This window comes from Aricia agestis, chromosome 9 (genome assembly GCF_905147365.1).
Source record: "Aricia agestis chromosome 9, ilAriAges1.1, whole genome shotgun sequence".
NCBI classification, from domain to species: domain Eukaryota; kingdom Metazoa; phylum Arthropoda; class Insecta; order Lepidoptera; family Lycaenidae; genus Aricia; species Aricia agestis.
Window position 1 is genome coordinate 9,011,645 of NC_056414.1, and position 14,991 is coordinate 9,026,635.

Below are 14,991 nucleotides of genomic sequence, written 5' to 3' on the forward strand. Positions count from 1 at the left end.
AATTAACAATACCGGTCTACGCAGCTTTGACATTTGTATGAATAGATACAAATGTCAAAGCTGCATAGAGACTCTACAAGAGGAAAATTTTCATCCAGAAAACATGCACTGATGTAGAATTGTAACAGGCTATTTCCAGTTTTCACAAACCGCTCATCTATGTATTCCAATGTGCTCCTTTGTGAACTTCTAGGGTCAAACATCTCTTACGACGCAACACGTTTTTACTACAACTTTAGAGTCGCTTTTCTTTAGAGCCTAAAGACTTAGGTGACATATTATATAGGTTGTTGAACAGTAAAAACTGCTCGAAAGTTTTAAAATGCCTTTCAGGATTTCTTAAAACCTACGTAAATGTTGTTAATTGGTTAAAAAATAGCAACAAAGCAATTTACCTATTTAAAATTGTTTTGTTTACTAAACAAGACGTACTAAACGAAATAAAATTTACATTTAATTTTGCATTACATTTCCAAAGACAGTCGTGCTATTCAAAGGATTTCATGCAGTAGACAAAGTCACAATATAACCGAATATCATATTAATTTAACATAATTATTTATTTGCGAATAAATATTTTTTATTAATTAATTAATCGTGTATCTTAAAAGCCCAGTGGCTTAATAAAATTAATGAAAGCCATTTTTCACGCATAACGTCGATCAGCAATGACTAATTACCGCATTAAAATTTGTTAAACTCGCAGTAGACTCTAATTTTATACATTAAACTATAATAATTGTCACTTGATTAACGCATAAAATCACGCGTAATTTATTTTATTAGTTGTCACACTTGCTTACTTTTATTACAAATCATAATCAACAATAATTATAAAATAATAAATAGATTAGTTCAGATTAGTTAATTACAATAAAATAATTTATTGCTCATTTTCCTACAAAGGTTTCAATCAAAAACCGCCTGAAGACAAAATATTTGTCTCATAAAAGCTGTATAAGGATCGGCAAATGTCAGCTCAATACAAAAGGAGAAAAAAATGCTCGTTATCTGCAGCACTGGATTGCAGTAGCGAAGAAAAAATATTATAAGGCGACATATACAAGTTTATGAAGCATTTTGCTCACGGACTCCTCGCGACACACATCGCGCGCGCGTCCTTACCGACTTTGTATGTGCACCCATCATGCTGGGATATAAGTTGATAGTATGTTTCCTACTGTTTGCTTCGACGAGTGTGGCCGAGGAGGACAAGGGACTCGGGAACGGGACCTGGTTCACCGACGACGCTGTCTACATCGATGGTAAGATCTAGATGTATCTAGTATTTAAATTAAGAGCTAAGTGAAAACTGAAAATATATTTTTTCATACTTCATCAATATAGCCAAAAGAAGCTAAAGTATACTTCAATTTCCAATAACTAATGGCATTGTTTTGTTAATTTTAACCCTGATGACAGTTTTCACTTTGTGTATTCCGTTGCGTACTCCAAACAATGCTGGCCGGACAGTTTTGAGGCTAGAGAAAGTAAAAATAACTATAAGGATATTCGAATATGGTTTTGAGGAATAGTAATCTAACTCACATTTGTTTATGATATCCTTTTAAACCTTTATGAGACAGTCCAATGGGCTCTTGCTCTAAGTTATGAGTTTGCTCTACATTCCCATTGAACCTACTTGCATTGGTACCTACTTGCTCCAGTGCAAATGCATTGTAGCTAAATTTTACCTCGTTACTATGTTGACTTATTTCAATCAATATTACTTCGATCACAGTTTCCAGGAAATGCTATTGTATTCTATTGTTATTAAGTTTAAAATCGGATGTTTCTCAGTAAATTCGAGCAACATTAAGCTATAATATAGCATAAATATTTTCCAGCTCTATATATTTTGTATAACATTACAGAGGAGGAATTTTGTAACGTGATTTTTTAAATGTGAAATGGTTGCACATTTTGTGAAACTCAAAAAATTAATCCTTATTAAATAAGTAAGTTGTGTATTTCCGCAATGGTTTGGTACCATTAATAGACCTTATTGTGGAATACACAACTTACCCTGCAATCTAATTTACATTGAAGATCAGAAATAACCCCTACTTAATAGTTCATTGGTCGATGTAAAAAGCGGTAAAACATTTAACGTCAGGACAATAATTCTTAGGTCTATGGCTACGAATAATAAAAACTAAGGAAAAGTAACTCCGTCAAAAAACATGCTCCACAATACTTGTCAAAAAAGTGTACCTTAGGTACACATTTCAATACATTTGCAATATTCGGCCCTGGCCGGGAAGGCGGTTTCCTTAGTTTTTATTATTCGTAGGTCTATGGTGATTGGTGACGGTGACAGCGTGAGCAATATGGTTAGATCTAATCTGATGCCTTCAATCAGCCGGGGTCATTATTCGGATGTACCGAATCGATTCAATGTAAATTTCCCGCCCACGGCCCGCCGTCAACGACATCCATCACTATTATACTGCTGGGGCCAATTTTTTGCCGCTCAATTTGAAGGTCTTTAATTGGACCGAGATTAGGACCCGTTGGCATTTACCAGGCTTTTAGTACTGGAAATAGTTCGCGTCCCCAACATTTAAATGTAAATGTGGCGCAATTAGACTCGTAAGTGACATTAAAGCTGCTATTAGACAATAAAAAAACTTGATTGCTAATTTAGACGAAATTGTTTTTGTAACTTCGCGTACTTCGAAAAATCACCTGGAACTATAAATCAAAGCCTTTACGATGAAGTGATTAATAAAAATAATTTTAAATGATCTGTTTATGCCTATAAAATACAGATTAAAAATATGAGTACATTGGTATTTGATGGTAGCTCAGGTTAATTGTTGCGTTAAAATTAGATTCTTTGACATTTTAACTTCAAAACATCACGAAGGAAACTAGAGATTTTACAATTATAAAATAGTTATACTACTATATCTTTCTGGCCAGTTTTAAAAGAGTTTAGCCATTGTTAGGTGCGAATTTAATATTTTTTAATGTTTGACTAAAAATTTTAATATTTTTCTTCGATTTAAGATACATGCAGTCTCGTAGCTTGTTTACATATTTCAACGCGCATTGGAAAAGGCACGTTTTGAAATTGAAACGTTATTTTTAAGTTATTAAAGTATATTTTTAATTGTGAGGCCTCAGAAACAATACGTCTAGGAAAAACGACGATTTTTTTGTCCGTCCATCGTATTGAATTACTTATCGGATGAACCCGCCGGCTGCCGTGAGTTAAATGCCAAATTAGCCTCGTAATTGGTACCTATATGAGTAACTCAAAACGATAAAACGACCATCAGCCCTAAAACCACTTGCCTACCGGCTACCACAAACCATTATTCGGCCATGTTTATTTACAAATCAGCTTGTAGTCTGTAGGTACGTCATATTATTATGTATTTCTAATAATGGTTGGAAAAATATACTGTACTGTCGTATCTTTGGCACTATGTAAAGTATTTACTATTTACTATCTAGATTTATAAATTATAATCAAAACAAGATGATGACCGCAACTACGTTGCGCTAAAACTCGTTTATCGAGCAGGAACCGTACATTTTTCCGGGACTCTTAAAAACTGAAAAATTATTCTTTCGTTCTTCTGGATCTGGATGTAAAGAATATAACCCTTTGGCACTATTATAAACGCCTGTTCATAAATTGTTAAAAAAATACAATATTGAGAACCTCCTCTGGTTTTTTGTCGGTTAAAAATAAATTTCAATGGAAGCCTTAGGCAGCGGACCCGTAGGTCTCAATAACGAAGGGTAATTAGTTAATTACATGCTGCCACAACCAGGCCTGGACATACATACACCAGGCCTGGACATACAAAACATTCGAGGACCACCTAGCGAGATAAGCTTTATAAATTATAACTTTTCATGACTTCATATAGGTAAGCATTTAGAGCTCGTAGCCAAACGTTATCTATGGATGGATGGAATTGACACGACATGAGTCAAATGTCGACTTCATATTATGGAGCGCTTATGTCAATTCCATTCATTTTTGATCGGCGATTCTATAAAGAAGCACTAAGAAAACGTTCGCTAAGCCCACTGGTGATGAATTTTTTGCGGACACTCACCATTTAATGTCATGTAAACCAGGATCGACAGTTCATCCATCATCCATAGTGGTTACCAACCACAAACCTCTTGATATTATCTCAGGGAGTGGGACAAGACAAAATGTCTTGGAGGTAACGAAATTAATTAAGAGGAACAATCAAAGGCAGAGAAGAAGGAAGGACAAATCGGAACGCAGTACCAATAAAAATCGGCCAAGTGCGAGTCGGACTCGCGCATGAAGGTTTCCGTACCATTATAGATCAAAATTAGGCCAAAATTTGTATTTTTTGTATGGGAGCCCCCCTTAATTTTTTATTTTATTTTAAAATTATTATTAAATTTTAAAGTACATATATAATTAAGGACTTCAAGTACCTACCTGTTGTCATTATTGATATAGAGCAAAAAAGGCCAAAAAATCACGTTTATTGTATGGGCGCCCCCCTTAAATATTAATTTGATTTTGATTTTAGTATTTGTTGTTATAGCGGCAACAGATATACATAATCTGTGAAAATTTCAACTTTCTAGCTACCTTACCGTTCTTGAGTTACAGCCTGGAGACAGACAGACAGACAGACAGACAGATAGACAGACAGACAGACAGACAGACGGACGGACAGACAACGAAGTCCCGTATATATCCGTAATAGGGTCCCGTTTTTACCTTTGGGTACGGAACCCTAACAATGATATTTTTATCTAGGCTTAAGATTACCTTCTAGTAGGTTACCCGCAATTTGGTAACGCAATAAAGAGTATACACTATATCTACTTGGTTTATAGAGCATAAGCTTGATAAACATGGCAAACTATCCTAAGTCATCAATATTAAGTACCGTACTTTTCCGAAACTCAGAGCATCTAAATACAAAATTTCACCCAAATCAGAAACTAACATTAAAAACAATATTAAAGCAAGTGAAATGAAATTCCAAAACGTTCTAACAAGTAAAAAAACAGGTACGTATTGAAGCTATAAAGCCAATACATTTTGTACAACTAAAACCTCAAAGCAATGTCTTTTGGACGCACTCTGAATGATCAATTCCACCTGATTAGTCATAAGGCGAGCCCGGCACAACAGACCACCAAAAATTCCGAATATTTTGAATACTTATTTGAATACGCCTTACATGGTGTTCCACCTAAGGGCGCTTTTAGATGTCATGGGTTTTTTGCCCCGAAAGTTTTTGGCTCGAGCAAATAAAAAATTCATAATATTCATGTAGGATTTGAGAACATTTACCATCGAAGAAATCGATTTATAGGCAGTTGACGGGCCTACGTAATTTAGTCTTATTATGTCAATTCAATGTTATTTGTGATCTGTGGGCTGGGTTAGATAAAACATGACCAAATTACGTAGGTCCGTCAACTGCACTGAGGTTATAAGTACTACGTACTACTTGTATGTCAGTGGTCAACTGCCTATGAATAAACTTCTATGTTACATTGTGCGTTTTGGCGTAAAAGTCGCCGCGTCGTCTCCCCAGTCCCCGGACTCAATGTGACTCAATCTTCATACCAAACATTCAAATCAGTTAAGCGGTTAAAGATAGACAAATACACACTTTCTATTTTAAATTAGTGTAAAGTACTTGATACAATATTTAATACGCACAAAAATGAAAAATGAGAGGGAAGAACGATTACCTACGCACTATACAAAATGTAAAGCAGCTAATATAATCTTATGTAATTAAAATATTATGTTTAAATGATATTCTACATATTAAAATAGTCAAAGATGAGAATGAATTATAATGAAATAATGTGCTCATTAAAAGGCTTAGATATAAGTTTAAATACGTAGGTATTTTTCATCTATGAAGCAAGTTTTTACAATTAAAAAAATATCCACAGCCGAATATATAACCTCCTCGTTTTTTGGAAGTCGGTTAACAAAAGCAAACAACTGTAGATAACTATTATATGTATTTAAATTATTTATCTATGCCGAATTTCACATTCCAATAGGCAATATGTAAATATTTTTCTTTTGTTTGTTCCAGCACTCGTCAGTAGAAAGAAGCGCGCCGCGAATGTCGCGCGTGGTGGAAAACAGCTTTTATTATTTCGGCTAAATGATGTAAGTAGGTAGCATTCTTATTATTGAGTTCATAGACAATATTCACTTGAATGATTCATGCTATTTATCACTGGAATAATATGACGGAAGGATAGCACATCGCATATAGGTAGTAGGTACGAGATGATCCGGTACAGAGCCAAACGTGTCTTGATTTCCAATCTGAAATCTTATATTATTCCACCAAAATATTATCGACTAGCGGCCCGGCCCGGCTTCGCACGGGTGGTCATTGATTTTTAAATGATTTATTTTAATAAGAATTAATGCCATGAGTAAAATAAAGGCATTTAAATATAGTCCAAAAACATTTTAAGATTTTTTAATAAAAAAATGGTTATTTTGCCTCACTCAACATAGATAGGTATAGTGTGTTGCGGACTTTTTTGTAGATATTTAAAAGATCTACAATTACTTAGAACATTTTATGGTTCTATCTTTTATAGTTTAGGCAGCGTACGCGAAAAAAGTAACATTTCTGGTTGATTTTTTACACCTTGCGTCCGAAAATCCCAAATATCTTACGGAACCCTATTTTTTTCCAAAATAAAATTTAGCCTATGTTCAGCAAAATTAATGTAGGATTCCAATGGTAAAAGAATATTTCAAATCGGTCCAGTAGTTTCGGAGCCTATTCAAAACAAACAAACAATCAAATCTTTCCTCTTTATAATAGTAGTGTAGATGTAGATACCTATTACACTGGGTGTTTCAAATAAGGTATACTAAGCCGAAAAGGGGTGACTCAAGGGGTCATTATGAAAATCTTTTGTTCTATGACTTTTGGGCGAAAAAAACATACATGTATTTACATTTCCATAGGTACTCAAGGTTCGTTACGTTCACAATTGACTCTACATAAATTATTTACTGTAAAAATAAAGTTTCATCCTATAACTATATTTTTCATCCTTTAACTTTCATGTCTTTAGGCCGCAGAGAGCGACTGTCAGACGAGTCTGGGTCGTCGGGGAAAATGCAAAAGCTTCCGCGACTGTTACCCGCTGTTCAAGATGGTCGACTTCGCCAACTACCCCGGCTGGGGCATGGGACAGTACGACGGGTGTAAATACACCAATAGCGACAAGCTCGAGGTAATCTATTAAAAATAATAATAATTTAAAAACGATAAAACCGACTTCAAAATTTTTTTTATTATTAAATGAGGGGGCAAACGAGCAAACGGGTCACCTGATGGTAAGCAACTACCGTCGCCCATGGACACTCGCAACATCAGAAGAGCTGCAGGTGCGTTGCCGGCCTTTTAAGAGGGAATACGCTCTTTTCTTGTAGGTTTGCAGGTCGTATAGGTCCGGAAATACTGCTGGTGACAGTTCGTTCAAGAGTTTTACAGTGCGCGGCAGAAAGTTACGCGAAATAAGAACTATACGTAATTGAGAACTAAAATTCCCTATCTCAAAAACTACTATACCGATTTTGATGAAACTTGCATTATTCCCTAACACAAGCCATTTTTATAGAACTGTGTAAATGGGGTGGCAATTCGGCTTGGACAGGCAATTCGACTAGTGACTTAGCCGCACGACTAAAATCGACCCGTGTAAATCTACCATTAGGTTCCTATGCAATGTAGAGGCCTTATACACTTGTAACATCTTAGTCAGGTTTGGTACTACTAAATACTAATATATATTCTGTGGTCAGGTCATAAGATAAATGACAGACATTTAACACGGCCGCACATAGTTTTTATTATTCGTAGGCTTATCCGAATTTCTGATCAGGAAAATTCGTACGCCCCGCCTCGCTCATACATTTTGACACGTCAGAATTCTGATAGTATGCATGCGGGTCTACAACAAAATATATGAACAGAGTGAGTTCCGGCGCGCGTCCGAATTTTTCTGATCAGAAATTTCGGATACAGTGCGGCCGGGCTTGTGCTACATAATATCATGTCAGCTGTCAAATAGTTCAGTGCCACAAAGAGCATCCACAAAGCATGCCTAGAACTCAGTGTCATGATAAAAATAAACCCTGTGGAATGAGCACAAAAAGATTTAATAGAGCTACACGGAAATTCGAGCGAGCTCGGGAGCTCTGCGCTGCCAGTGGTTTGCCTTGCTCGACAAAACGGGCTAGTTTCTGACGCGTTTTCGTCAATTTACTTTTTTCTATTTAGCACGCATTCTTCTGGACGTGTACTAATTTTATGTCTGTCAATAAACATGCAATTTTGTCCCATTTACCATTTATAAAGTCAATCACCATTCAAGATTAATTGAACGCATATATTCTCAATTACTTATAATTTAATATTGATCTCATTAATAACGGCTATTTATGTATGTTTTATGAGTGTTTATTTTTAACTTGATTTTTAAACTCGTTCCTCACAAGCCATTTACAAGATTGAGTTTTGTACACGCAGTATGCGCATCCGATTGCTAATAAATGGATTCTTTTTATATACCTACTATTCACTTGTTTTTGATGACAACCACTTATATAGGCATACCTACTATAGCAAAATAGCTAGATAATACAACTAAAACTAAAATTTTTTTAGACTTGACGTATCTAAGCACTCTATTAAAACCTTGGTCTGTCTAATACAAATTCTATTCCAGGTGTTTGGTGTGTGCTGTACCGAGCCTGTCGGTACACCTCCACAGCAGGAGCTCGACTTACAACGCTTCGGTCTTCTCAACCCCGCCCTACCCATCTCTTCCCCTGTGTTGCCATACGCTGGGTAAGCTAATCTGATTCTACATAGGTACGAAGTTATCTTAAATTTTACATGTGCTTATATTTCTTGTCCACAGATCAGGGATGCAGGTTGAAAGCGAAGCCTGCACATTGTTTCTTGTGTTATACGTTGACGTGTGTTGACGTGCATGGTAGCGAAAGCTATGTAGCATGCTTGCGTTTTTCCCCTAGGGATTTCCGTTCCGATTACTTTGAGATTGTTTTCACTATGAAACGTTGACAGCCATATTAATAAAGTGTGTCATGTCAAAACCGCTGAACCGATTGTGCTGAAATTTGGTATGGAGTCCCGGGAAATGACTCAGGAAACTTTTTTATCCCAAAAAAATGTACGGTTCTCGCACGATAAACGAATTTTGGCGCAACAGAGTTGCGGGCGTCATCTAGTCAGAAATGAACCTTTCAGGTCATCTAACAACCTGATGCCCGCTTGGATGTCATCATGGAATACAAACCAGAGGCAGTTCATCTCGCAGTGGCCGCCGACACAGCCACCGCTGCCGACTCACCCGCCTAACCACACTCCCGCCACGCATCCACCTAACTTGGGTAAGCACTAAGCATTGTAAGTTATTCTTCCATATTCTCAATGAAGCTAACAAGTCACAACTGAGGCTTTACAATACCACCTAAACCTTCTCAATAAAGAACAGAACAGACGCTCCCAAAAAGATTGAAGCGAACTAGTTATAGAGCTAGCCTTACATAGGTCGTCCGTTTAGAATGGCTTGACTTCTACCACTCCAAAAATTTTTCGTTTAATCATTTACGAATCAATTATGGACTATGGGTTCGGCATTAGGATTGACGGACAGCTCATATATAACCATCTTGGATGTTACTCATAGTCATCTAATAATAAATTACACGTTACAGTTGGCTACCCGACTGCCCCTACGACACCACAAACTGACACCGTTTCTCAGTCAACGACATGGGGAACCAAACCACCGAGCCCAAGCACAACGAAACAAGTAAGATTTTATTTATTACGTGTTATTACATCCCTTTACGAATAAAAATGTTAAAGTATTTGTCTAACACGTTGGAAACGACGTGGCAGTAAGAGCTACATAATATTAAGCTTTATTAATAAGGGTGGTTAAGTTTTTATCTCCCAATAGGCTTGATGACTATTTTTTTTTCTTATTGGTAATTGAAAGACCCTTAAAAATAGAAACATCGCTGAAAGAATGAGTCTGATAGCTTAAAAATTCACCAAGATATGACAATTCAAACATCTCATAAAATAGACCTGCCCGAAACGCTCCATACAAAGTGCTACGAAAGACTGACGTCACTCTTTCGTAGTTTGTACGCATCGGGAGAGAACTTTGTTCGATAGGTATATCAATTATTGCGTTTATGAAAGTGGTTTCATAACAAAAGTTGATTTTAATTGCATAAGTTATCGATTGGTAAACAGATATTAAGAAATTTAATTGAAAAAAAATATCGACTTGATTATCTAACTTTGAAGGCGCATAACAAAAAAAATAAAAATGCTATCGAGCTGTAATTTTGGGAACACTTATTTTTCACCGTGATTTCTTTATATTATTAACAAAATTCGCTAATCTTTGACCTTGTCATCATCCCTATTCTTTGCCGATGGGCAAAGACAGCAAGAACCCTCTTTCTCAATCGAAGAATCTGCCTCTGCTCCTAAATAGACAAGAATATTTCCCCTTTCAGACATGGCCACCAGCGTACCCCACACAACCTACCCGACCGACTGCTCAGCCCACTCGGCCTCCTGCGCAACCCGGCACGGACAGCTCGTGTGGCATAAAGAATGGCGCTCTGGTAAGAACATTTTATGTTCCCTTGAATATTTTTCGACAACAAGAATTATTGGCTTGTTTTAACATGAGTATGGGCGAAGCCTAGGTACCTTAAGAGGATTCCACACCGCCCTTTTTTCCATACAAATGTTGTCCCCTGTTTCCTCCCTGGATAATGCTAGTAGAGTTATAATTTTTTTCCTGAATATCTACGGCCACTAATACAATGTCCCTATGTTTTCTTTTTTTTCATAATTTAATTATTAAATAAGATATGAACGTTCAAAAACCCAAAAAAATGGCCAGATTTTCCACTGTGTTCAAACGTCCAGAAAACAGATTTGGCTAGATTATACAAAAAAAGCAAAACATAGGAACACAGCTCAAGCCTTTTTTTAATCTTTAACGAAAAAAGTACTTAAATCGGTTAAGTTTTGGAGAAGGAATCAGGGGACAACGAATCGTTGATTTTCTGGATTTTCTGCAGTTGTCTCTATCGCGTTCTGCGGTATACGCTTGAGGTAAGGGAGACAGCTATAGATATTACACGTACTTTTTTTTCATTTCTCTAGCCGCTGTTGTATCCTCTTAACCTAATGATTTAAGCAATTTATATAATAGTATGTTTGTATGTTTTTGTTTGAAACATAGAGCCACTAGGTACTGGTCCGATTTAATTAATGTGTCTATAGATTCATCCCGGGTAAAATACACGGTATAAATAATTATTTAATAGAATATAATGTGCCTATTATCACTATTATTCGCTTAAGTCCGAATGGTTATAGGTCTAACGGTAGCTCTACCATGAGTTTAAAGCTATAGTATTTTTCGATACTCGATGCCGAATACCGTAAATTTTTAGTATGGAAAATTTTACAGCGCCTCTAGTAGTTACTTGCGGAACTAAAATCGCCATACTAAATATTTACGTAGTCGGTATCGAGTATCGATAAATACTAAAGCTTTAAACTCATGGTAGAGCTACAGAATCTGATGGCAAAAAGTGAGAAAATAAATTGAATCTAGCAATACCGGGGTAATAGTCGAATAAAACATTGTGATCCTTTTTTTCCTTTAGCCGTTAGCGGCTTATTCTGTATGTGAAACATGCAAATATAAAAATGTATCCAATGATCTAGGATATTTTTTGGAAATCTGCCGTCAAAATTTGCCATCAGATTCTGGTAGACCTCTAGTCAGTGACGAATTAGCCCTTAATCAAATTAAGCAATTGCCTAGAGCATCACGTCTGAGGGGGCACCAGAAGAGTAAAGGTTCAAAGACCGATTCTAGTTGAGATACGTATAGGGGGGCCCACAGGCATGGATTGCTTAGGGCATCAAATAGTCTTAATCCGTCACTGCCTATAGTTCTTGACTTTTTTTATTTAGCCGTACGGAAGCACGGAGGACGAGCAGCGTATAGTGGGCGGCCACAACGCCGAGCTCAACGAGTGGCCGTGGATAGTGGGACTGTTCAACAACGGCCGCCAGTTCTGCGGCGGATCACTCATCGACGACAGGCACATTCTGTCCGCCGCGCACTGTGTCGCACAGTAAGTTTTTCAGTTTTGAGGACTTATAATTTATATGATGTGATTTTATATGCATGATGTACCTAATTGTTCAGTATTGAGGATTTTAGGGTGTGATTTTATATGGACATTAGAATATAAAGCCTTCGTAAAGGCATTATGGTGCATTCAACGCGTGTTACGTTTTTATACGATAAGCACGGTCGCGGAGCAAACTTACTGCCCCTTAGAATATCGCACATTAACACATAGCGAAGAACAGACACGATACGATAACTCTAAGTATAAAATTCTATGTCCGCGAGATGCGACGGCGTTATTACCACTGTTTGCATAGATGCACCCTTGTTAATGGTGCCCTGTTATTTTCAGCTTCTACTGTCTGTTGTTATAAAAACTGATTGGTTATTCTTCCAGCATGACCTCGTGGGACGTCGCCCGTCTCACCGCGAGACTCGGCGACCACGACATCCGCTCCAACTTCGAAACCCAACACATCGAGAGGAAAATCAAGAGAGTCGTGAGACACCGTAACTTCGATATGAGAATTTTGGTAAGACATTATCTCCAATTCATGAATACAATTACTGTAAAACCCTAAGAATACGCTTACAGAAGCTGACCGCCTGGCAGCAGTTCAGCCCATCGATCAAATGGTTACACGAACATTCTCCCGTCAGTATGGATCAGACTGATGGATTGAACTGATGCAAGTCTGACCATGTAAGTTGTAACCTATGTCTAATAGTTCCCTTGTAGAAACTCATAAGCGCTATCTACACAACCTTCTCGTTATTAGCATACAGGGGCCAGGGCGTGCTATGTCGCTCTGTTGCGGTCATTTTGCGAGGACGCACCACAAGTCAGCACGCAATGGAGCAACGTATTACAAAATGGCAGTGTTAGTTTTGATTTGAGATAAGCAAAATGATCCATGTAGGACAAACATGGATCATTTTGCTTGGCTAAAATTGTGATTGTTTCCGTCTTCTAGTACAACGACGTGGCGATATTGACGCTGGACCAGCCCGTGACGTTCTCTAAGACGATCCGGCCGGTGTGTCTGCCGACGGGCGGCTCGCGTGCGTATACCGGACGCGACGCTACGGTCATTGGCTGGGGCAGTCTGCGCGAGAGTAAGTTTTTAATTTAAATTAGGAAGAAGGAACATTAGTTGGTCTTAGGCCCGGTCTCAAGACGCGGTTCAGCTATGTGATTAGTCCAAATTTTGACAGCTAACCAATCACAGAGCCTGAACCGTGTCTTGAGACCGAAATGCATCTTGGGTACTGACTATTTATACGGGCCTAAGTGGTGATTTTTTTCATAGCACTTACATAAAAAAGCGCATTTAAGACAAGAACCAAGAATAATTTTAACGTTACAGATGATTAATTGATTTGTTATTAAATACTGCTGCTGCTGAAAAAGCTAAGTATACAGGTTGTAACAAAACTAAATGATAATACTTAGGGTGTGAATGGGACCAATATAATATAAAGATTGCTGTGAAAGTAGCGGCGCTTTAGTAACTTATTATTTTGCTTTTGTATGGAAAAAGTTATGACGCAGGGGCGCTTGCCCATACAAATCTACTACATTCACAGTAAACTATATAAGGGACACTTGCACACCCCAAAGTATTATCACAAAGTTTTGTTACACCTGTATGCTGATAATAAAGTCCTGTTTGTCCTCAGGTGGTCCTCAACCCTCGATCCTGCAGGAAGTGACCATACCGATCTGGTCTAACCAGGAGTGCCGCGCGAAGTACGGCTCGGCGGCGCCGGGTGGCATCGTCGACCACATGCTGTGCGCCGGCAAAGCTAGCATGGACTCCTGCAGTGTGAGTGCTAAGAAATATCTAGGCCTATCCATACTTTACTAATATTATAAATGGGAAAGTGTGTCTGACTGTCTGTTACCTCTTCATGCCCAAACCGCTCTGATTCTGTTGAAATCGCCAAATCTGATTTTGTTGAAATTTGGTATGGAGATACTTTGAGTCCCGGGAAAGAACATAGGATACCTATTACCTACTTAGGATTTTATCCCGGAAAATGTACGGTTCCCTTAATTTTATTAACTAATTTTGGCGCAACGGAGCTGCGGGCATTATGTAGTATTTCATATTATAGAAATCTATTTTATGTTTTGCCATACGAAAAAAGGGGATATTATTATAATACAAGTAACAGAAGTTACAGCTTGCCATTCGATTTACAATATTACTCTTGTAAATTCAGTCTTAATCACTTTTTTCAGCCCCTTTGCTATTATTTCAGGGCGACAGCGGCGGTCCTCTGATGGTGAACGAGGGCGGGCGGTGGATTCAAGTAGGTGTAGTGTCGTGGGGTATCGGCTGCGGTAAGGGCCAGTACCCCGGCGTCTACACCCGCGTCACCTCCTTCCTCCCGTGGATACAGAAGAACTCCAAGTAAACACATTTGACACAATACAAGTGCTGATTTACATTGATAGATATTTTTAATTTTTTGACAGGAATTTATTGGTTCAATAGCGTTATTGTCGGTTAAGGTAGCCTTTCGAAGCGAGCGTCTATAGCGTCAGTGACGCCTCGTCTGTAAAAAATGTATGATTTGGCGCAGGTAAGTGACGTCACAGACGCGTTAATGTCGCTGTGCTTGACTCCAAACCACTCCAAACCACACAATTTTCATTGTCGCGGCGTCACTGACGCTATAGACGCTCGCTTCGAAAGGCTACCTTTACGCGTAAGCCAATTAAACGCGCTATTGATTGAATAAAATGGTGTCAAAAAAAACTTG

The 14,991-nt window shown here is 37.9% G+C and overlaps 1 protein-coding gene across 1 annotated transcript; it reads left to right on the forward strand.

The window, feature by feature from the left end:
* Positions 1–1,117: 1,117 nt before the first annotated feature.
* Positions 1,118–14,734, forward strand: LOC121730466 (proclotting enzyme-like). The gene is made up of 12 exons (XM_042119509.1): positions 1,118–1,265; positions 6,075–6,151; positions 7,084–7,245; positions 8,743–8,864; positions 9,288–9,430; positions 9,758–9,855; positions 10,577–10,687; positions 12,060–12,223; positions 12,620–12,755; positions 13,197–13,338; positions 13,903–14,048; positions 14,488–14,734. Exons 1-12 carry the CDS (start codon positions 1,148–1,150, stop codon positions 14,641–14,643), a joined length of 1,575 nt encoding a protein of 524 aa, XP_041975443.1. The 5' UTR covers positions 1,118–1,147; the 3' UTR covers positions 14,644–14,734.
* The last annotated feature ends 257 nt before the right edge of the window (positions 14,735–14,991 follow it).

Excerpts from the sequence above, each read along its gene's own strand:
- LOC121730466 (XM_042119509.1), top strand. The coding sequence starts at position 1,148 with ATGCTGGGATATAAGTTGATAGTATGTTTCCTACTGTTTGCTTCGACG. Across the intron at positions 1,266-6,074 it reads CGACGCTGTCTACATCGATG|CACTCGTCAGTAGAAAGAAG; the intron begins GTAAGATCTAGA and ends TGTTTGTTCCAG. Across the intron at positions 14,049-14,487 it reads CTAGCATGGACTCCTGCAGT|GGCGACAGCGGCGGTCCTCT; the intron begins GTGAGTGCTAAG and ends CTATTATTTCAG.